The 24,209-nt window shown below is 49.0% G+C and overlaps 1 protein-coding gene across 1 annotated transcript in view; it reads left to right on the top strand.

The window, feature by feature from the left end:
• The window catches only part of GRAP2 (GRB2 related adaptor protein 2), a 67,926-nt gene extending 54,618 nt beyond the window's left edge, over positions 1 to 13,308 (top strand). The window contains exons 4-8 of the mRNA XM_061124490.1: positions 2,365 to 2,484; positions 6,163 to 6,331; positions 8,385 to 8,573; positions 10,165 to 10,287; positions 10,927 to 13,308. Coding sequence (XP_060980473.1) covers positions 2,365 to 2,484; positions 6,163 to 6,331; positions 8,385 to 8,573; positions 10,165 to 10,287; positions 10,927 to 11,106 — 781 coding nt within the window. The 3' untranslated portion in view covers positions 11,107 to 13,308. The remainder of the gene's footprint in view (positions 1 to 2,364; positions 2,485 to 6,162; positions 6,332 to 8,384; positions 8,574 to 10,164; positions 10,288 to 10,926) is intronic.
• Positions 13,309 to 24,209: the final 10,901 nt, after the last annotated feature.

Genomic DNA, 24,209 nt, shown 5'->3' with positions numbered 1-24,209 from the left:
TCCTCCACTCACCCCCCCCCCGCCCCCGCCTCACACACACACACACTCTCAGCCGACCGCCTGGCTTCCAGGACAGCGGAGGCCCCCAGAAAAGCCCATCTACGCCACCCGTCCTGACTCACTGCCTCCACCCACATCCCACAACTGCTCAGACACTGCCTTTCCTGCAGTTATTTGGAAAGAACCGTCTGTGCTTCGAGCAGAAGTCCTCCCCTCTCTCCCACATCAGCTTTCCTCCCTCTCTGCTGGCTCAAACCCGGTGGCAAACAAAGATCCTGCGATTTCTCCTGGCTTACCAAAAAAAAAAAAAAAAAAAAAAAAACCATGAAACCAGACAACAAAACCCTTGATCCCAAATCCCCTTCCCGCTACGACTCCACTTCTTCAAAGAATCGTTCTATTCACTGTCTCTAATTCCTCTCCTCCTATTCTCCCTGGAAGTCCTATGACTCCTTGGAAACCTTTTTATCAAGGTCCCAGGGAACTGTGGGTCCCAGTGGTCGATTGTCGGCCATCATCTAGCACCGTTTGATGTAAGGAACCTTTCTCTCCCATGGAAACACTTTCTTCATTGGGCTTCCGGGACATCCTTCCTCCCTCCTCCCTAGCTTCTCCTTGTCTGTCTCCTTTGCTGTTTCCTCCCCACCTCCCCCATCTCCTTTAGGGTTAGAATGCCCCCTCCCAGTGAGGCCCTCCCCACCACCACATTTTAAAGGACTCCGCCCTCCCCACCTCTGCTCTCTGTTCATATTCCCCACAGCACTTACATCGGCTGACACACTCCATATTCTAATTACTTCATTGTTTATGATATTTCTGCCCCTACCCCACTGGAATGTGAGTTCCATGAGGGTTCTTGTCTGTTCTGCTCACCACTGCATTCAGTACATCCTCAGAAGAGGGCCCAGCACACAGTACATGTTTAATAAAAGCTGTTCAGTGACTGAATAGCTTTGGAACCAACGTGTTATCTGAAACTCTGGTGCTCATTTCACAAGTAGCCTGTGGACATTTTTGTAAGTCTTGAAAGAAGTCACTTAACAAAACCCAGATAGAGGACAAGTGTGTATTTTCTAAACAATCCCCTCTCTGGTTGCTCCCTCTTTCAAGAGATTTCCTCTGAGGATGGCTGCTGTGGAAGGGGGATCCCATTCTTTTCCCCTCCCCATCATATTGCCTGTGGTGGCCACTCATCAGTCCTGTAGGTTTGTATGGCACCTGCTCTGGCAGGAACTCCAGGCAGATGAGGGTCAGAAAACCTCTGCTTCTGGCCCCTCCGAGCCTGGCCAACCTGCCGCTGCAGTCCCAGGTCTGGAAAAAGGATAATCCTCCCACCACCTCTGTCTGTTCAGCTCCTAAGTTCCAAAGGGCACAAGGGAACTGCTCACAGAGGCCAGTCGGATGCTCACCTTAAAGGCACACACAGGCTCGCCTTCCGGGGGCAGCAGTCAGGCAGCCATGTTGCAGCAAAGGGACACCGCCCGCCCCCCTTGGCCGCTGAGGAGCCGCGAACACTTGTTCTGCTCCACGAGGGTGAGAGAGGTTCTTGGCCTGCCCTGCGGCTGGAGCCACTGTTTGTCTTGCCTGCGTGCAAGTGCTCAGCCTTTTTCACAGTCGCTGTACCGCCCGCAGCAACACTTCCAAAGGCTGCCACCCTGACTGCTGACCTGAAAGAGCAGTTTCTCCTCGGTGCCTTCTTTTCCACGGTAAAGGTTATTTTCCAGCCTGGTTTCTCAGGGAGGGCCCGGGAGCCGGCTGTGTAGACCCCTCTCTCTGGCTGCCGCCAGCCTCGCTCACTTCCAAGGGTGCGTGGGGACCTCCCTGGGTGCCCCACCGCGTCTGCCGGGCACACGTCACAACCACTCCCGCCCCACGCCACCCAGAGGCCCTCGGTTGTGACGCGTCTTCCCGGCCACTGGGGTCTCAGCCTGAAGCCAGCACCCAAGGGCCCTGCCCGTCCCAGTGCCCAAAGGGGTCCCGGTCCTCCTGGCGCACCATCTGCCCCGCAGTCCCTTTCTGGAGACGTCCCTCTCACGGCCACCGGCCGCTCCTGCAGTGAGTCCCTCTCACATTGTCCCGTTTTGTGCAGTGGCACATTTCCATGACTCAGGATTTCCAAACAGGCAGGAGAGAGACTTCTCCTGAGGGGACAGGGCAGGAGGTACCTCAAGGGGACACTCAGTTGCCTCGCCTGGAAACTGCTAGAGCGTTTGTTTGGTTTCAAAAGCGCCTGGCCCGTCTTGTGGTCTCTCCTCAGCCCTTCTCCCTCTGGGTCATCTCTCCCCGACTTCCTTCCCTCCCTACCCCCAAACCCCATCAGTCTAGCGTCTCACCAAGATCCTCTGTTTTTGTCTCACCTGATAGGTGGTTTCACGAAGGCCTCTCACGACACCAGGCAGAGAGCTTGCTGATGGGCAAGGATCTCGGTTGCTTCATCATCCGGGCCAGCCAGAGCTCCCCCGGGGACTTCTCCATATCCGTCAGGTACTGGCCAATCCTGACTCCGCCCTGACCTACTAAAGCACTAAAACAACAAGGTGACCTCTTAAACATGACCTACCCCTCAGGAGCACAGTGGCAAGGGGCCTGGGTATAATATATCAATACATTCACCTGCCTCCCCCTCCAGCCCAGGTGCTTCTGGAAAGACAGGATTTTTATCAACCTCACCTCTGTGCGTTTTATAGCACCATGTAAACCCAGCAGATGCTGGGTAAGTGTCTGTGGAAGGGGAATGGGAAGGGAGAAGGAACAGAGAATTTCCAGAGGTCCACATCCATCTTGGAGTTGCAATCTTTTTTTTTAAATTAATTATTTTTGTTCGTGCTGGGTCTTTGTTGCTGCACGCTGGCTTTCTCTAGCTACAGTGAGCAGGGGCTACTCTTCTTTGCAGTGCATTGCAGGGGCTTCTCTTGTGGAGCACAAGCTGAAGGTGCATGAGCTCAGTAGCTGTGGCTCACGGGCTTTGTCGCTCTGCAGCATGTGGAGTCTTCCCAGACAAGGGATCAAACTCATGCGCCCTGCCTTAGCAGGCGGATTCTTATCCACTCTACCACCAGGGAAGTCCAGGGTTGCAATCTTAGCATTTTCTTTTACTACCAATGCATGTCTGAAGAAGGGCAGAGAAAGATCAAAACCCCCAGTCACCGCCATAGGACACATCCGTAGTCGTAGGTGGCTGCACAGAAAGAAAGGCTACCTCCACGCTCTGTAATGCTGTGAAACTGACAGGGACAGAGCAGAGCCCAGGAGGCCTGCAGTGGGGGCACTCTGACAGCAAAGTCTCGCAAATGCGCGGCACCCCACCCCTCGGGAGGAAGTGACTCAGTTTAACATGACATAGCCCCACACGCAGAAGCCCCAAGTCTGAACACACGACGTGTGGTCAGCGTGCTGGGGATGGCGAGTCACACATCAGACTTGGTGACCACATGTGAAAGTGCAAGGATGGCAATAGCAGCACAGGGAGCGGTGTGACAACCTGTACGGTGAAACCTCACTGGCAAGTTACCTGACCGGAGGTGCTGTCTGGATTCTGCAGTGTAATCTGAAAGGCATGCAGCTTTAAGTTCCTAAGTCCAGTCTCGGGTAATAAACAGAGGCCACATTACTATTTAGAAAGAAAGTGCAGTACTTTAAGGAATAAGTACTTTAAGGAATAAGTACTTTAAGGAATAAGTACTTTAAGGAATAAGTAGGAAAGACTTAAAAAGAATGGGTTAAGGGGACTTCCCTAGTGGTCTAGGGGCTAAGGCTCCATGCCACCAAGGCAGAGGGCTCAGGTTCATTCCCTGGTCAGGGAACTAGAGCCCACATACCACAATTAAAGATCTCATGTGCTGCAACTAAGACCTGGTGCGACCAAGGAAATAAATCAATAAATTAAAAGTAATAATAATAATGGGTCAAGTATTTGTATCCATTTGTGTCCCCAGCAGACTCAAGAATAGCTTGGTCTCTTAAGCATTGCCCTTGAAATCAAACTCTTAATTTCCCTTAACTGAAGCTTTCTTTTTTATAGCTGGGATGATGGTAAATTTTAGCTCAGGTCAATATTAATGTATCACCAATTCGAAACTTGTTAGGTCTTAATTCATGAACTTTTTCTCTATTAATAAATCTTACAACTCAAACCTGTTTTTTCAGGGCCACAATTAGAGGCAACACCAAGCAACTTGTTAGATTGAAAGGCATCTCTTGGTGCCTTTGGTTTGCATGTTGAGGCTGGCTTTTTCAGTGAGGAATTAGGGTTTATCATTCCTTGATCAAATTGAATTCTACAAAAAACGATCAGCTTTGATGTCTGCCATGATCTTCCCTGCCATTGAGGCTATGTAGGCTCTTGTGATGGTGATTATTACTGTAATCAGTTTTACCTCTTCTGCAGAAATGTAGTCTAATATATTCCAAAGCAAAATCACTAATTTATTTATACATCTGCTTTCTGTCCTGGCACAGACAATTAAGAGCTAATTGTAATTATCTATCACTTAGGATTAGTTGAGGGTCTGAAACACTAGACTGAGACTCTGGAGCCCTGAGTTACACCCTTTTCTCGGCCCTTCTCAGACCTCAAGACAGTGGTCCAGCCCCTCTCTCTCCATTGGCCAGACGACCAACCGCAGTCCTGACATGCACACTGTCAGTATACGGGAGTGAAAGAGTTAATGTTTCTCATTCCCAGTTCTTTGACTAAGAGATGGTGGATGAATAATCGTGTCACAAGAATATTCCCTCCTCCTCAGCCAGATGCGGGGAGTGATGACTGTGAGCCGATCCATGTGGTGCTGGAGTGAAGAAAGCATATATGAGTGACCGAAGCCAAAAGGGGAAGGGCAAGCAATGATTGATTGCCAAGTGTCAGCTATGACCCCCAAGGTAGTTAAGCAGAGGTCACTGAATAGGTTTGCTGTCTCTGAGCAGAGCCCCGAAAATAAGATGAGGAGGAAGATCAAAACGCCTGTCCCCTCTGAACACAGACCTCTAAATCCATCCCTTAGAAAGAGTTATCTTTACTCTCCAACAGTCTAAATTTTTTACCTTTCTGCTGGGTCATGCAATTGATATCAATAACATTAGTTTATTTTTAGACATAAATGTGTGTCCATTTGACCTAAAAAACTTGACATTCAAACAAGAATGACTTGGTGATGGAAAATGGCTGGGGCTGTTAGTAAAGGTCCAGTCTCCTCTTTCAGTGAATAAAATCCAAATTCTCCACCCCAGGTACAAACATACTCCATCACTTCTGAGTTCAGCTGGTGTCAAAAGTGCTGATCTAAAAGAAGTTAACATGAGAGAGAAAAAAAAAAAAAAAAAAGCATATGTGCTTGGTGTGATACCAGCTCATTAGACTGGAATTAGAGAACCAGGGTCCTTGCCTCAACTCTACTCTTAACTGTGACCTTAACCAAGCCCCTCCACCTCTCTGAGCCTCAGCACATTTTTTTCCCCAACAACTCAAAATACTTTGTAACCTTATTTATGCAAAACAATACCAACCAAGAGACCCCGGCTATGTAGAGAACAAAGCGTGACAGATTTCTCAGGGTAGTTTTTGAACTTAAAGGAGCTGGTTCAGACTATTTCTGTCAACAGAAAGACAACAAGGGCTTGAAAAACTCCTCCCCTCTGAGTCCTGGCAGAGTTCTTAGCCTGGTAAGGTCTCAGGCATTGCCATGCTTCAAATAAACATTGTAAAAAAAAGTCCTCAACCTTGTATTCTTTAAAGCCCTTGGAATATTTTTTTCTTGTAAAAGGACAATTCCAGTATCAGAAGAAAGATTGCTTTCTGCTCATATAAAAAAAAAAAAGCAAACCTCCTCTCAGGAGTTCCCTGGTGGTCCAGTGGTTAGGACTTGGTGCTTTCACTGCAGTGGACTCAGGTTCAATCGTTAGTAGAGGAACAAAGATCCCGCAAGCCTCATGGCCACACACACAACCAAAAAAATCCCCTCTATCTCAGTTGAGTCCTGAGTGGCCTCTCCCGGAAATCTCCCCTAGAGTTTGACTAGGCCAGCCCACCTGCCCAGGGATGGGCCAGCCAACCATACCTACGCTTCCTGCCCAAACAAAACTCCAGTATCCCTGGATACAGTCGGCCCTGGAGGCAGAGACATCCTCACCACATGATACATAATTTGGATTTGTCTTGCTCTTTAGGCATGAGGATGATGTTCAACACTTCAAAGTCATGAGAGACAACAAGGGTAATTACTTCCTGTGGACAGAGAAGTTTCCATCCCTCAACAAGCTGGTGGACTACTACAGGAAGAATTCCATCTCCAAACAGAAGCAGATCTTTCTGAGGGATAGGACCCGGGAGGAACAGGTATGCTGCTGGCCCCCATCACCCCCAATCCAGAGATTCTGGGCAGTTTGGGTCCCTACGTGAACCCCTAAAACCATGCGTTTGATGGGCAGGTCCCTGCATATTCTGAAAAGTTTAAATCCTAGCTTAACACTTCCTAGGTATGTGACTTTGAAAAGTTCTCTAATTCTCAGTTTGTTCATCCATAAAATTGGGATAATAGTGACAGCTACTTCACAGGATGGTTCTGAAGGTTAGAGAATGATGTAGTCCATCCCTTACGTCATTCCTAATCACACCCCAAACACTCAGTATACATGGGCTCTTATTATGGACACTGTTGTTTCATTATTCACAGGCGTTACCGCATCACAGTTTTCAGCCTAGCTCAGGAGCTACCCAAGGATGAAGTAACTTGGGAGAAGCGGTGGGGCTACACATGGGGATATTAGAACCTTGAGTCCAGGACTAATGCAGCAAGTAGAGCTTTGTGACAGGATTTGGGGGTGGGGAGGGTAGAAACAGGGGGCATTGGAGGAGAAAACTGGAAGTAGAATTCTTGCTCTTGGAACAGTTTGGAACATGAAGTATTGTCTTAATAGAAAATACTTCCAGGGACTTTCCTGGCAATCCAGTGGTTAAGAATTCACCTTCCAATGCAGGAGGTGTGGGTTCTATCCCTGGTCTGGGAGCTAAAATCTCATGTGCATTGGGGTCAAAAAATCAAAACATAAAACAGAAGCAATGTTGCAATAAATTCAACAAAGACGTTAAAAATGGTCCTGCACCAAAAAATCTTTTTTAAAATGCATCTCCAATGGACCTGGCTTTAAAAACTGATTTCATTGCTAACTATCCTGATTACCCAGTCAAATGAAGAAAACTTTCTGAGCAACAGTTTTTCTCATCTGTAGAATGGAGAGAATATAATGCCTTCTTCATTGGACTGTGGTGAGGATAAGTGAGATATAGTCATAGCACTCACCACCAAGTCTGGTCCCCAGATGGCACTAAGGAAATGTTAATTTGATTCCAAAAGTAAATTCACACACACACAATCTATAAAATATGTTTCAAAGGAAATATCATGGTCATAGGAGATGGATATTATAGGAACCAGCACTGAGTAGAAGAGTTGAAATCCCACTGACAGGTTATCTGAAAAGGCATTGAGACTTTTCAAAGCAATGTGTGCTTTGGAGAAGTAAAGAAAACCATCCCTTTCAAGTAATAGGTTGATTTTAAGCCTGAGAAGTTACAATCAAAGTAGAAAAGGGTGTTCCCAAATGCACACAGAAGTTCAGAAAGGAAAACAAAGGTTAATGCGGACCTTGTGAATTCTTTCAACCAGGAAATGGACAGAGATACTCATTTACTAAGATGTGCACACAGAGATGAGAGAGGAAACATAAAACTGCACTAAACTGGATTTAATGAGTTCATTTTGCCAAGTGCTTAGAACAGTGCCTGGCATATGCTAAGCCCAGGGCTCTGTGTAATTGTTTGTTAAATAAAAATAACAAGAAAGTGTCTCTGAGTCATGAGGTTGTGGTAGCATTCAGGAGAAAGGTCTTGTTTTTTCCCTACATGCCCAGCAGCAGGCCTGGTTTCCATGGTGCTGCGAGAGCGTTGCTGTTTGGGTCTCTATCACCAGGCTATAAATGACAGTTCAAAATCATGCAAAGTCAATAGCAGAGCTTATCTGGAGGATAGGATGTCCAGCAGTGTGGCAACATGCGATAAGGAGGGGTGGCATTGTGTCAGTAAAATGGAATATTTAAGCTTGATTACACAGAGAAAAACAAGCCCACGAGGAAGGGATGAGATGGGTACCAGGTGGAAAGGGTATGAACCAGAGACCCGAACTCCCCAAACTGGGAGAATCTGAGAATGCACAGGCCTCTGTGAAAATGTGATGATCTGAACCATTGATTTTCTTTAAGCTGCTCCCACCCCCATCAGCTGTTTCTTGGAGCTGTCAGAAGCCAAGTCTGGGAACAGCTGCTGGAAGGGCTGGGTCAGGCCAGGAGAGGCGGGAGGAGGATGGATCTGTGTCATCTTTGTACTCTCCCAGGGTCAGCGGGGCAACAGCCTGGACCGGCGATCCCAGGGAGGCCATCCCCTGAGCGGGGCTGTGGGAGAAGAAATCCGGCCTGCGATGAACAGGAAGACGTCGGATCACCCCCTGCCCCCTCCTTCACAGTATCCCCCGGCCCCACTGCCGCCACAGCAGCGGTACCTGCCACAGCACCATTTTAATCAGGTACCTGGGAAGGATGAAGTGGGCAGGGAGTGGAGGAGGACCTGCTCTCCCCCCACGCTTCGGCAACCTTGTCCCCACTGCCACGCAGTGTGCGAAAAACCCCACAGTGCCGGAAACAACAGAAACAAATACATGTTGGGGGCCAGTTGTGGCCCCAGGACTGTCTGTCAGGGGAGGAATGTCCCGGTCCAAGCCTGGTCCCATCTGGTCTCACTGAGCTCAGAGAAAAGATTCTGGGTCCTCAGAGGGCAGAAACATGGAAACTGCATTTGGCAAAGATGTCTCTGTGAATTAAATGAGTCCCTGCTTAAACACATATACACACACACATACACAAACACACATATACACACATGCACACATTCACACACATGTACACATGCACATACACTCATACACATATTTATAAACATACATATACACATACACGCGCACACATCCATACACACATGCACACACATATATACATATGAACAAACACACATATACACATACACACATATACACATGCACATACATATAAGCATACATATACCCATGCACACATCCATATGCACATACGAACACACATACACATGCACGCGCATATACACATGTGTGTACATAGAAACATACACATGCATACACATATGCACACATCCATGCACACATACAATCACACACACACATATATACATACACACATACACCTACACTCAAACACACACATACGCACACACACACACTCACCCTGAGGACTCCGTGAACAATGACTTCATTTTTCCTATCAGCACAATTCCAAAACTTTTTGTGCCCCTTGACCCATCTGGCTGTCAAGATCTACAGGAAAAACGGATTAAGGTCAGAAATGGAGCCTTGCTTATTTATTTGTTTATCCCCCACCTTGTTCCAGATGGGATTTTAGGTGGCTCACTGAGATGGACAATACAGCCAGATAACAACATCCCTAAATTCCTTAGCAGGGCACACAAAGTCCTTCGTGAGCTGCCCAGATCTGCCTCTCCAGCCTCATCCCCTGCCCCCTCCCCCTGCAAACATACATCCCTGCATTGTTGTACTTCCTTTAGTTATCACAACGATTCACTGCATTTTCTCTCATGTTTTTGAGTCTTTTTATTTGCTGTCCCTTTTGCCTGAAATGCCGTTTCCTAGTCAATTCTACTCTTTAAACCGGAGTTCAAGCGTCACCTGCTATAAGAAGCCTTCCCTGATCACCCAGACCAACTCAGACACTTGTCTCCACTCACTCATCACGTAAACGCATACGGTTCCCCCTCTGAACTGATTTTCTCTGAGAACAGGGGCTTTCTCTTTCCAGATACACATCCCCATGCTTAAGACAGTACTAGACATATGGTAGGTGCCTGATAAATATTCCTTGGTTGAATGAGTGAAATTTGGCATCATCTTCACAACCTAAGGTCTGTTTGTCACCCTATAACCCCTCTCCCTTCTCTGGGGTTTATCGTCCTCCGCGGTAAGTTTTCTTGGAGCTCTGGCTGCGTCCCTGGCATCGGAGCAAGGCACTGGGGGAGCCATGAGGGATGCTTCCAGTGGTGTGGTGATGGCTCTCTGTCACATCTGTTTCTAGGAACGCCGTGGAGCCAGCCTGGACATAAACGATGGGCCCTGTGGCCTGGGCATGGGCACCGAAATGAATGCCGCTCTCATGCACCGGAGACACACTGATCCGGTGCAACTCCAAGTGGCCGGGGTATGTGAACGTCCCTCTCTGGGCTCAGTGGAGGAGGCCAAGGGGCCAAGTAAAGAGACAGTTGGTCCTCCAGAAAAGGCCTCACACTGCACAGAGTTCACATAGAGGTGGAGGGAACCCAGCCAGTGATGGTGGGGCGAGAGTTCCCGGCAGAGCTGATCCCAGCTGGCATCATCCAGCCTGCTGTTCTCAGTTTGGCTGTCGGGCCCTGCCCGGCTCTCATATTTCCTGGCTGCCATTCTAGCAGAGGGAGATCTGTTGCCTTTATCGCTGATGAGGTTGTGCTGGCACCGAGGACTGTTAGTCTGGGCACGCTGTGCTGTTTGTCACTTGAAGAAAATAAAAAAGACCACCTATTGATGTAGGGAAGAGCAGCTCTCAAGGATCCTCTCGGAGCCTTGAGGGATAGGCTCAGGGGTTGCTCAGGGCTAGGCACCCGGGTCTGCTTTCAGTGGCAGCAGGGTTTGAGACCTCTCTGGAGAGCCATACATCAGCCTTCGGGGCAGGCTGCTCATGGAGAGCTTTGTCTAAAAAGACTACAGGGCCAGCAGATTCTTTTCCGTGTGTATGCCGGTGACTCGGAGCCCAGCTTGGCAAGCCCAGGCTCAGCAGGGCCTCTCTCTGTGTTTTTCCCAACAGCGGGTGCGGTGGGCCCGGGCGCTATACGACTTCGAGGCCCTGGAGGACGACGAGTTGGGCTTCCGCTGCGGAGAGGTGGTTGAGGTCCTGGACAGCTCCAACCCCTCCTGGTGGACCGGCCGCCTGCACAACAAGCTGGGCCTCTTCCCTGCCAACTACGTGGCACCCATGATCCGATGAGGCCCTCTGGAGGGGGCGGAGGCTTTTGTCTGAAGCTGCTCGCCTGCAAGGGACAGAGCAAGGAAGAAAAGCTTGAAACTACACACACATGCGTGTATATATATGCGTGTGTATATGTTCATATGCACGTGCATATATATGCCTATGTGTCCACACATTTTTAAATAGTAATTTATTGGCAAGTTAGTTGCTTACTTAGTCAGTGTGAAAGGAACTCAGGTGGAGATTTATATTCATACTTATTTTTCTACTCCCCTCTGCCGGTGTGCGGAAAGAAGGCAGCAGGGGGCTTTGGGAAGCGGGGAGGCAGGGAAAAGAAATCGAAATGCTTCCTGTCCTTAAGTCAGCATGGCTCCCTCCTCATCTCAGAAATGCTCACTGAGAGGAGCTAAGCAGGTCCACATCTGGCTCTGGACGCAGAACAGCAGGGTGGGGCTGGACTTGGCCGGGCTTGTTCTAGTTTACCTGAACGTCCTGCTTCTCCCCTGCCCTAGGGTGGGTGTGCGGGCCCCTGACCTCCTCTCCCGCCAGGGTGGGCACTGCTGGATGGAAGGTGAAGGCACAGCTCTGAGCTGGGCGCAGGAGGGGCTCAAGGGGAGGGCTGGAGCAGCCAGGGGTCCCGGAGCCTGGGCGAGGCTGGCCCCCCCATCCTCCCCTGACCGATGCTCCCTCAAGCAAACATTCCTCAGCTAATCCTCTTGCCTGTGGCTGACGTGGAGAAATGGAGACACCGTGAGAGCCAAGCACTGTTGGGAAACAGAGGGGTTTCTCACAAATCCCTCGCTGGCTTTCTTGGGTGTAACCTCCATTTTCCCCTGCAACCAAGAAAGCAGCGTGTTACCCTCTGTAAGGCACTTGGAGAAGGCCCAGCTGAAGATGGCGGACTTGAGAACCACTGTTTCGTGGTTCCGAGAGTGTCTCTTCAGGGCTCTGTCTGTTTCCCCTCTTGGTTTTCTGTATTGTGACGACACTTTGCCCAGCGGCACAGAGAGACCCCCATCCCTCAAGAATGTTGTTTAGCACCCCGTGGACTGATTGGCCGTGACCCTGGGTGGCAGGGGGCTTTGAGAGAGCTTCCTGTTCCTCCGACTGTGGGACCGATGCTGGCGCCTCCCGGACCCACGAGCTGCACCTGGGAAGGAACCCCACTGCTGCTGTCTCTCCTTCACCTCAAAATAGACTCCTGTCTCGAAGGGCTCACCCTGGGGGCGTAAAGCACACAGCAGGCTGACTGGGGAGCAAGGAGGGACCCTGGAGGAGGACGCCCAAGGTCTCAGCGGAGCCGGAACAAACCTGTCTGCCCCGCGGGCACCTAGCGGGTGGGTGTGTGTGTTGGGTGGGGGGGTGTCCTGAGACGGGAATGGAAGGGCTGGGGTGGAAGTGATGGTGAGGGAACATGGGGTGGGAGGTGAGGGGGGACGGACCTGTGGCCCTGTCCTCTTCTCACCCGTCCTGCTCTGAGGAGGGACAAGGCAGCCGCCACCCAAGGCGCTGAAGAAGACTTTCTGACTCAGAAAGTCAACTGTCCATGTTAACGCAGGCTGTGTCCTGTTGACTCTGAAATCTCTCATTCTCTGATCCCCCTATCGCCTTTAGAGAAAAGGGGGAAATGAAAAAACTCTGTGGTGGATCTCGGGAGGGAAGAGAAAAATAGCCTTGAGAGGCAGGGGGTGTCGAGAGAGTGAGGAAGCCAGTCTCTGGAAATGAAAGTGCGATGAGGGAGCAGGGAGCGGAGACATTTCAAAAGATCCCAGAGCAGCGTGAAAGGCAGGAGGGGAGGAGAAGGGACAGAAGGTTAAGTGGGAACAGGCGAGGAAGACACTGGAGTGATGGGTCAGGGAGCAGAAGGGGCGCAGGCAGGAGGGACCGAGGCTGGTGGGCAGGAGGGAGCGGGCAGAGGAGACACGGCAGGACCAAAGACAAAAGAACAAAGGCCAAAGAGCCCTGATAAAGCTGTTCCCGTGCTGAGTGATGTGAACGAGTTACAGTAAATAAAAGCCAAATGTAGTGTTTGATTTTACAGTATTTACAAACCTCATGCTTTAAGCAGCCTGCAGATTGGGTCCCTTTTGTCTGATGCTGTGGGAAGACCAGTCCCAGGGAAGACAGAGGAAAACAACTTGATTCTAGCCTGGGTTTTGTGCCTTGAAACACTCCTCAGGAGAGCGGTCGTGTTAATAAAACACAATGCCTTTGTTTTTCCGGGCTGGATCTGGCGTCTGTGTCACACACCCCTTGGGCGGAGGGCAGGGGTCACTGACCTGGAGCGGTCGACTACACAGTGTGGGCAAAGCTTTCAGAACCCCTGGATCTGGACCTTCTGTTCCACCAAAGCTTTTTTTTTTTTTTCTTAATTGAAGGATAATTGCTTTACAATATTGTGTTGGTTTCTACCAAACATCAACATGAATCAGCCATAGGTTTACCTATGTCCCCTCCCACTTGAACATCCCTCCCATCTCCCACCCCATCCCACCCCTCCAGGCCGTTACCAAGCCTGGGTTTGAGTTCCCTGAGTCATATAGCAAATTCCCAATGGCTATCCATTTTGGATGGCATCACCGACTCAATGGACATGAATTTGAGCGAGCTCTAGGAGATGGTGAAGGACGGGGAAGCCAGACGTGCTGCGGTCCATGGGGCCACAAAGAGTCAGACATGACTGAACGACTAAACAACAGTAACAATCCAGTTTACATGGTAATGCATGTTTCCATGTGACTCTCCCCACATATCCCACCCTCTCTTTCCTCTCCCCATCCCAGCTGTGTCCATAATCCACCAGAGCTTTTAACCTCTCTGAGGTGCTCAGAGAGCCTTTCTCCTGCTGGTTGAACAGCTTAATTCAGAAGGAGGCCAGAGTCGGCCTAACCACCCACAGACAGAACAAGGACCAGACTAAGAGGACAAGGACCAAGCTCTCTCCACTTTGTAGGGGGAGGGGAGCCCTCTAGTCCTACCCAGGGACAAGTTCTCTCCACCTCCAGCATTTTAGCACCAGGGGTGGGTCCCCCGCAGGGCCTTGCACCAGTCACACAACCAGGAAACAGCATTGTCTCTGAACCGCTCTGGGTGACTTGGGAGCTACCAGGAACTTCCAGAGAAAATCCAGTTCCTGTTGGACCAGTCCGGTCTCCCTCACCGCTTGCCGAGGCTCGCAGCATTTCGAGTATCTTGTGACTGCCCCTGCCCACCCACTTTTAGATGGCCCTAGGGTGACCTGAGGCAGCGCTTCTCAAAACCAGCATTCCTATGAATTGCCTGGTTATTGTCATTTAGTCACTAAGTCTTTTGAGACCCATGGACTGTGGCCCACCAGGCTCCTCTGTCCATGGGACTCTCCAGGCAAGAATATTGGAGCAGGTTGCCATTTCCTTCTCCAAGGAATCTTCCTGACTCAGGGATGGAACCGGTGTCTCCTGCATTGGCAGGCAGATCCTTTACTACTGAGCCACCAGGAAAAGCCCAATGCGTGCTTGCTAAGTCACTTCAGTCACTTCGCTAATTCTTTGAGACCCCATGAATTGTAGCCCACCAGGCTTCTCTATCCATGAGATTCTCCAGGAAGAATACTGGAGTGGGTTGCCATGCCCTCCTCCAGGGGATCCTCCTGACCCAGGAACTGAACCTGCATCTCTTATGTCTGTCTCCTGTATTGGCAGGTGGGTTCTTTACCACTAGACTTCCAACCTAGACTTCCCTGGTGACTCAGACAGTAAAGTGTCTGCCTACAACGTGGGAAACCTGGGTTTGATTCCTGAGTCGGGAGGATCCCCTGGAGAAGGAAATGGCAACCCACTCTAGTACTCTTGCCTGGAAAATCCTATGGACGGAGGATCTTAGTAGGCTACAGTCCATGGGGTCGCAGAGAGTCAGACACGACTGAGCAACTTCACTTTCACTTTCTTTACCACTAGCATCCCCTGGGAAGCCCAGTGGAGAATGTATAAAATGCGGAGTCTGATTCAATCCTGCATTAAGCTCTGAGGTGATGTTGCTGGGTCCGTAGACCACACTTGAGTAGCAAAGGGAAAGAACTTGGCAGTGAGCTAAACAGCTACAAAATCTAATTAAATCCCTCTTGTAGGGATACTCAGGCATTTTTCTTTGTAGCTAACAAGTCACTTTGGCTGTGGAATAGACAGACATGACTCAGAACTGTCAGAACTCCATTTGTGCTTGGCAGCCCAGACTTCTTCTTTTAGCATCTTCATCTCCATCAAGAATCAAGGAACATCAGAGCAAGAGGCATTCCGATGAAACACAGAGATTTCCTAACAGTAATTACTGTAAATACAAGCAGAGATCATAGATATTGTGAAAGCTTTCTCAGGAAAGCCTTAAGCTCCTGTCAGGTGTGGTCCAGCTTGGAGGCAGGGGGATGGCCTCATGACATCAACAGATCTCCGGTAACTCCAAGCAAAAACAGGTCACGTGTGGGACGGACTGGCGTGGTTCAAATATTTGCTGTTTGCTTTGTGTAAAATTGGCCTGGAATACCAAGGAAAGAGCCTGAGAAAAACCTGTTTTATTTTATTTGTTATGTATTGTTGGCTGTGGTGGGTCTTTGTTGCTGTACAGGCTTTTCTCTAGTTGTGGTGAGGGGGTGCTATTCTCTAGTTGCTGTGTATGGGCTTTTCATTGTCCTGGCCTCTCCCATTGTAGGGAATGGGCCTCTAGAGCATGCAGGCTCAGTAATTGCAGCTCCCCAGCTCCAGAACACAGGCTGAATAGTTGTGGTACATGGGCTTAGTTGTGGCACCTGGGCTCTGCAGCATGTGGGATCATCCCAGACCAGGAATTGAATCTGTGTCTCCTGCATTGGCAAGCGAGTTCTTTACCACTGAGCCACAAGTGTTGCCCTCAAGTCTTTAAATACTTCTATCACCTCGGAAATGCCATCATCTCTCCCTTAGGCAACTGAATTCACCTCCACTTCTCCCCTTGCACAGCCCCTCGTCCCCAATTCATTCTCTACACAGATCCCAGAGCCAGCTTTGTAAAACATGAGTCTAATGGCACCACTTCCCCACCCACTGCACTTAGGTTTATATCCAAAGTCCTAACACAGATCTATGAGGTCTGGCCCGCCTTCTCCCTCCCCAGCCTCCTCTGTTTCATCTCCCCTCTTTTGTTTCTTGTCCCTGCCCCGCTGGCCTTCTCTCAGCCTCCAGATGACCAAGGATCTGTCTCCATATCTTTCACACCTGCTATTCTCTCTGCCTGGAATGCATCTCCCCTGCTTTTCACCTGGCTCAACTCCTACACCTCTCCAGCTCTTGCTTTAAATGTTACTTTTGCAAATTGTCCTTTCCTGACCCCTAATCAAAAATAATCCTTCCCGGGACTTCCCTGGCAATCTAGTGGTTAGTTCACTGCCAAGGGCGTGGGTTCAATTCCTGATTGGGGAACTAAGATCCTGCAAGCCATGTGGCACAACCAAAAATCATCATCCTTATCATCATTCTTCCCATTAGATTATCTCATGGTTCCTGGTACTTCTCCTGAGTAGTGCACACACAGAGGATGGTACCAGAATGGTTACTATGACTCATTAGACAGTAAGCTTCCTGCAGGCAGAATCGTCTGTTTTGTAAACCACTGTAGCCCCAGCATCTTGATATTAACATTGATGCCCAAGTTATAGTAGCTCTTGGCCACATATGCGTGCTCAGTCTCTTTAAGTCATGTCTCTTTGAGACCCCATGGACTGTACCCGACAGGCTTCTCTGTCCATGGGATTTTTCATACTGGAGTGGGTCACCATTTCCTCCTCCAGGGGATCTTCCTGATCCAGGGATTGAACCTGTGTCTCCTGCGTTGGCAGGCAGATTCTTTACCACTGAACCACCTGGCTCTTGGCCATCTGCCCTCAAAATCTCCAGCTACTTCTGGAAGCACAAGAGACAGAGGATAGTATCTCTCATGTGTTTAAGCACCAGTCTGCTAGTATCTCCTACTCTGGCCATGTTCAATTGCCCGGGACACCCTCTGCTGACAATGTCTCCCCTGATGCTGCAGATTCACTGTGTATTGCATCTGTCTGCGCGAAATGGCCCAATCCTTCAGGAAAACAAATCTGCCCCATCGTCCGTGTGGCAAGGAGTGGGGTGGAGAATGACCTGCACCCAACTCTGAGTAGCCCTTGTCCCTGGGCCCCAGAGAGGCACTGCTTGGGTCCAGGGTCCCTCACCAGAGTCTCTCCATCAGATGGGGCCACCTTCTCCTTCACCTCTTTTCTTTCTTTAAAATAAATTGTTACTCTTTTTAAAATTTATTTTTAATCTATTTATTTGACTGTGCCAGGTCTTAACTTGCAGCATGCAGGAACTTCCATCTTCATCATGGCCATGCGAGTTCTTTAGTTGTGGCAGATGAACTCTTAGCTGAAGTCTGTGTACATGTGCATGCTCAGTCATGTCCAATTCTTTGTGACTCCATGAACTGTAGCCCACCAGGCTCCTCTTTCCATGAAATTTTCCAGGCAAGAATACTGGAGTGGGTTGCCATTTCTTCCTCCAGGGGATCTTCCTGACCCAGGGATTGAACCTAGTTCCCTGACCAGGAATCGAACTGTGCCTCCTGCATGGGGAATGGGGAGTCTTAGCCACTGGACCTCCAGGGAAGTCCTTGTCTCTTTTCTGTCTCTCTCCCTATCACCCCTTTCTCCTTCAGCTTAAAAAAATGCTCCTGTACCTCTTCATTTGTGCAATAGTGTCCCAGGAGATGTGCATTCAAGTTGTACAATTTGGGCTTAGCTATAATTCATTCATGAAATCAACAAACATTTACAAAGCACTCCCAGGGGCCACATGCAATCAGTCATTGGGTCCTTTCCATCTCTTGACCTTGCCCTCTCTCTGCTTCTGTGCCACGGTCATTGCCTTGTTTCAAACTTCCCTTGCTTCCCCCCCCGGGTCACTGCCATGGTCTCAGAACTGGCCTCCCTGACTCCTGGCTGGCCCCCTCAATCCACACTGCCAGAGCTGATTAACATGCAAAGCGGATGACATCGGGCTTCTGGTAAAGCCTTTAGGGGATCCCCACGATTTTCAAGGTAGAGTTTAAACTCCTTAGCTTCTCACTAAAGACATTTTGTGATGTCCTGACTCGTGCTTGTTTGTTCAGCTAAAATCCTCATCTCTGCCCAGAATGAGTCATGGCATCTCAGATCTCTGAGTCTTCCCAGCCTGTTCCTTCTGCTTGGACTGTCTTTCTCCCACTTTTGATCTAGACCAGTGCTGTCCAATACTGCAATAATGATGGGAAAGTCTCTATTCGCTCTGTCCAATGTGGTGACCTCTGGTCATATATGCAGTGTGTCCAGTGCAGCTGAGTTAGATAGCCAAGTGCCTACTTATTGGGCTTTTTGGATCCAGACAACTGCTACTCCCTTTAAAGTACTTCATTCAGGGCTCATGTTCTGCACTGAGAAGACACCCCAACCTCGCAGCTGATGTGGATTCTCCTTCTTTATGCCCTGTAGCATCTTTGCTCTGTCTCTGTCCCCACACTCAGAACTTCACTGCATCAACCTGCCTCCCCCACTGCCCTGAACATTTTTGAGGGCAAACAGTTCACTCAACAACATGGATGCTTTAGTGCACTGGTACAAGTTTAACAACTGGCTCTTTGAGGAAAAGCCCTGATTTGTCATGCTTGTCAATTCAGTGATGCAAATACTCCTACTCTGTGACCAGAGAATGAAAAGACAAACCACAGAATGGGAGAAAATATTTGCAAAAGTCTTATCTGACAGATACGTTATCTAAGACTGAGATCCAAAATAAACAAAGAATTCTTAAAACCCAACAATGAGGAAATGAACAACCCAATTCAAAAACGGGCAAAAGTCTTGAACAGACACCTCACTGAAGATATAAGATTGTAGGTAAGTATAGGAAAGATGCTCAGTATCATATGTGGTGTGCTGTGCTTAGTCATTCAGTCTTATCCATGTGACCCCATGGACTGTAGCCCACCAGTCTTCTCTGTCCATGGGAATTTTCCAGGCACGAATACTGAAGTGGATTGCCATGCCCTCCTCCAGGTGATCTTCCCAATCCAGGGGTCGAACCCAGGTCTCCCACACTGCAGGTGGATTCTTTCCCGTCTGAGCCACCAGGGAAGCCCAGGAATACTGGAGTAGGTAACCTTTCCCTTCTCCACTGGGTCTTTCCAACCCAGGAATCAAACCAGGGTCTCCTGCATTGCAGGCTGATTCTTTACTGGCTGAGCTACCAGGGAAGCCCCTCATACGTCATTAAAGAAATGCAAATTAAAACTATGAGATACCACTACACACCTCTTAGAAAACTCAAGATCTAAAGCACTGACAACACCAAATGCTGGCAAGCGTGTGGAGCAACAGGAACTCTCACTCACTGCTGATGCAAATGAAATGAAATCAAAATAGTACAGCCACTTTGAAAGAAAATTTGGCAGTGTCTTGCAAAACTAAACATAGTCTTAACATACGATCTATCAATCACTCGTGCTCCTTGGCATTTACCCAAAAGAGTTGAAAACTTATATCCACACAGAAATCTGCACATGAATGTTTATAGCAGCTTTACTCATAATTGCCAATGCCTGAAAGCAACCAAGATAGCCTTCAGGATGTTAATGGATAAATAAACTGCAGGACACCCAGACATGAGCTATCAAGCCATGAAAAGACATGAAGGAAACCAAAATGCATATTACTAAGTAAAATAAACCAACCTGAAATGGCTACAATACCAACGATATGATATTCCAGAAAACACAAAACTATAGAGACAATGAAAAGATCAAAGGTTGCCAAGGGCGAGCAGGGGAGAAGAGGTGGAACAGGGGATTTGTAGGGCTTCACAGTGAAATTCGTCTCTCTGATCCTATAATGGTGGTTCTACATCATTTAACATTTGTCAAAACCCACACCAAGAGTGAACCCTGACAGAAACTATGGACTTTGGGTGATAGTGATATGTCAATGCAGGTTCATCAGCTGGAACAAATGGACCACTCTGGTGGGGGATATTGATAATGGGGGAGGCTAGGCATATGTGAGGATGTGGAGGAAAAATAATAAAAAATCTCTATCTTCTTCTCTAAAAACTTCTCCTAAAACTGCTTCCAAAATTCAAGTTTATAAAAAAAAAAAAAAAAAAAAAAACACCTTGGCTGACTTCAAGCTACCAACATGACATCACTGAACTCAAAGTAGGGTAGAGATGTGCACAATCGACTCTCACCAGCATGTAAGGAGCCAGCTCCAGCACACCACTGCACAAATGAATGAATGAAGTGTGCTAGATGCTGGGAATATAAAAGATGTCGGGAATATAAAAGATGCCTTCAGACTCTTGAGGAAGAAGCTTATTCAGACTTGCAAGAAGCAGGACATGCGGCTGAGGGTCTGATTTCAGTTCCACGCCATCAGATAAAGGACTGAGGCATCATGTCTTTGACTTATTCGGGAAGACAGACTTTTGTTTCCTTTGGGTCCTTTACCATTAATAGTATGCCTTGTCGGGGTGTCTACTGAGTGCCCCAGTAAGACTAGAGGAAAGTGAGTGAGCCTGAGGCCAGGAAGCAAGAGAACCAGTTAGGAGGGTTTGCTGTCAAGAACACAGAACCTTGACCTGATCAGAAGGGTTGTGATATCCTATATAAGATGTCCAGAGACCTCAAAGTTCCTGGCTTGTGGAATTCAGTGGCTCATCAATGCCATCCTCTGAGCATCGGTGGTGTCTCTTCTCAGTGGCCGTTGCAGTTCCAGGCATCACAGGCATCACTGACAATATCCAATGAAGAAGAGACATATTTTCCCCCAGTTTTAGTTAAGAAGAAAAAACCTTCCCTGGAAGCCCTTCAGCAGCCATCTCCTCAGATACCACTGGAAATGACTAGATCACATGACATTCTTTTTTTTTCCTCTATTTATTTATTTATTTGACTGTACCGGGTCTGAGATGTGAGTAAGGAATCAGGAATCTTCGCTGCAGCATACAGGATCTTTAGCTGACGCACATGGGATCTAGTTCCCCATCCAGGGATCAAACCCAGGCCCCCTGCACTGGGATCCCGGAGTCTTAGCGACGGGACCACCAGGAAAGTCCCACATGCCATTCTTAAACCAACTGCTTCCAAGAGACAAGACCATGGTGACTGGCTTAGGCCAACTGGGGGGACCTGAAAGGAGACAGAACCTGGGAACCCAGGCAGGGCTCTGCCCACAAGAAGAATCAGGTAGGGGTAGAGTGGCAGAGGGCAATTGTTGTCAAGACCCAACTACAGTGATTATTAGAAGAAGATCCATCTTGCTTATGACCAGGCCATTTCATAAACATTTCTTGAAATAATTAAGGACCTGGAGTCCAGTGGTTAAGACTTCGAGCCTCTACTGCAGGGGGCACAAGTTTGATCCCTGATCAGGGAACTAAGATCCCACATGCTGCACAGTGTGGCCAAAAGAAAAAAAACTCATCATGGTCTAGTAAAATGTTAATAAAATGCATTTTAAGTTATTTTTTTAAATTAAGAAGCAAGAAGGCAACATGAGAGAATACAGCTTCCTAGCTTCCCTTTCCAGGATGAAATACCTGCAGTGATACACACACATGCACACACACACAGATACACACATATGTACACAGAGATACACATACACATGTATACACACAGGTATACACATACTTATACACATACACATGTATACACACAGATATATGCAGGCATATACACATATACACACAGGTATACATGCATACACACATATATATACACATACATATACACATACACATGTATACACACAGATATATACAGATACACATACATATACACACATAGATATACACACACATATACATACACATATATATGCACATACACACAGATATACGCATACATATGTATACACACACACCCTACCAACAGCCTTCCTCTAAGGATTCCCACGTGCATGTCAGTGGGGACAGGTTCCATGCTGTTCAAAGAAACCAGAACTGTACATACTAAGGCCCTGCGTCAGCTGTGAGGATGGGGCCCCAGCTGACCCGGGTCTGCACCATAGTCCCAGCAACTCTCTGGTCCTGAGACTTCCCCAGGCAGGGACCTCCAAGTGTGGCTCTGTCCAGGGTCATCTGTGCCCACGGTCTGACGTGGGTGACCCCGTTCTGACAGGTCTGAACTCCCCAGGGTTAGCAGCGCAGGGTGTCTCTCACCCCTGCTCTGACCTGGTTATGGGGAGTTGCTAGGTAACGGCTTTGCAGCCTCTGCTTCTTCCCACGCTGAGGAAGCCTGGTTACCATGGCGAGTCCAGATGAGTTGGGACATGCAAAGGATAGGGAGCATGGGCCAGGGGTTGGTAGACTGGACTCTGCCTCACTCTCTCTGAGCCACTGGACCTCAGGGAGGTCTCTTCACCCCTCTGAGCCACAGTTTCCTTATCAGTAAAATGAAGGAGGGGCTGGATCTCTTCTGGCTCTAAACAGCTGACGCATGCAGGCAGCATAAACTAAATAAACACTGATCATCAGATGACTCTTAGGTAAGGATGACTCAAGATGAGTGCAGAAAAGGAGTGGATTGAGTTATTTGCCTTTAAAACAAAACAGAAACTAGTAAGCCTGTGTCTCCATTAGGACACATAGAAGTTACAGAGGTTCTTCCTTCTGTTGGCAGAAACTTAGCTTTTGGAATCAATATTCATAAGTCCATGGGGCTCCCCGGGTGCTTTTCTGAAATCAGACTTCTTAAATAAGTCCCCTTATGTTTGTGCTAAAGCCATGTCACCTGCCTAGCCCTCCCTGGGTCCTGGGGGGTCAACCGTGACCCCTACAGTGCGGGCTCTGTGCAAGCCTCTGGGGTCTGCTGCTGGGTCCTGCCTTCGTTCTGAGACCTGGCCCCTCCCTCTTCCCTGGTCCTTGCCACAGGCTCCCCACCCAGGCCCAGATGCCAGGACCTCTGCAGAAACCAGCTTCTCACAGGCCCCTACCCACCGACTCCATCTTGTTCATGCCAAACCCCCTCCCAGAATCCAGGCTCCTGCGGCTGAAGTTTCCTAACGCTGCCACCATCCTGCAGGTCTGCCCACCTGAAGCTCCAAATATGGTAGGCTGCTTCACCCCTTGGCATTCCTGTGACCTTGTGCTGGAGCCCCTGGTGCTGCCAGCTGCATGCCGCCACCACCGCCACCGCCGCCCAAAGCCCATGGTCACAGGTGGCTTCTGTGCCCCGATTCCACCCCCAGCAGCTGATCGGTCTTTCCCTTCCTCCTCGGACCCTCCTTCCTGGTCCAGTTCTAAGTCTTGGCCACCCTCGATCCTTCCCTCCTCCAACCACACACACAGCAGAAAGGATCGTGTCTGAATTGCCCCAGGATGCTGGAGTCAGATCACCCCACGCTACAGAGTCCCCTATTTGGGGGCAGAAAGAGGACTTTATACCTTGTACACAAAGAATGAGAACCACCGGGTTGGTCAGGGCGAGTGGCTTTTTGACTGCTGGCTCTTCTCCGGGGCCCTCTGGACCATCTCAGCCCTGCAGAGACAGCCCCATCCTTGAGTCACGCAGCCCAGTCCCGCCTTCCTTCTAAGGACTTCTGTACCAATGTGGAAAAGTCGAGAAGGCACAAGCTTTGAGTCAGACAAACCAGTCCAGACACTGCCCCTGACGAGTCCTGAGCCTGGGCAGCTTACTTGACCCCTCTGAGCTATTCTAGAGAACTGGACCGAGCAACTCGGAGTTGTCATGAGAAGGAAACAAGTTAAAGGGAACTGCTTGGTGAGGGCCCTGCAAGCGGTGGGCAGCCACTCGCCCCCACCCCAGCTTGGCAGAGACAGGCTTCCTCACCTCACCCCACTCCCAGACGCGCTGCTGCGATGGCCTCCTGCCTTTAGACTTGCCTGTCCTGTGTTCAGTCCTGTCGGGGTAAATCTCTTGGCACCTAGCAAGCTGATAACTTGCTGACGTGGTAAATTGACTGTGGGGGAGCACCCCTCCCTGGGCCTCACCTGCCCTCTTCCAGGTGCTTGCTGCTCCGTGATGGTGGCCCACTAGGGACAAAGTACTGAGGGTGCTGGCCAAATGAAGGAGTGGCTTTTCTTTTTTCACAT

The sequence above is a fragment of the Dama dama genome, chromosome 22 (assembly GCF_033118175.1).
Source record: "Dama dama isolate Ldn47 chromosome 22, ASM3311817v1, whole genome shotgun sequence".
In the NCBI taxonomy this organism is placed as follows: Eukaryota; Metazoa; Chordata; class Mammalia; order Artiodactyla; family Cervidae; genus Dama; species Dama dama.
This window is presented reverse-complemented; position numbering and strand designations above follow the sequence as displayed.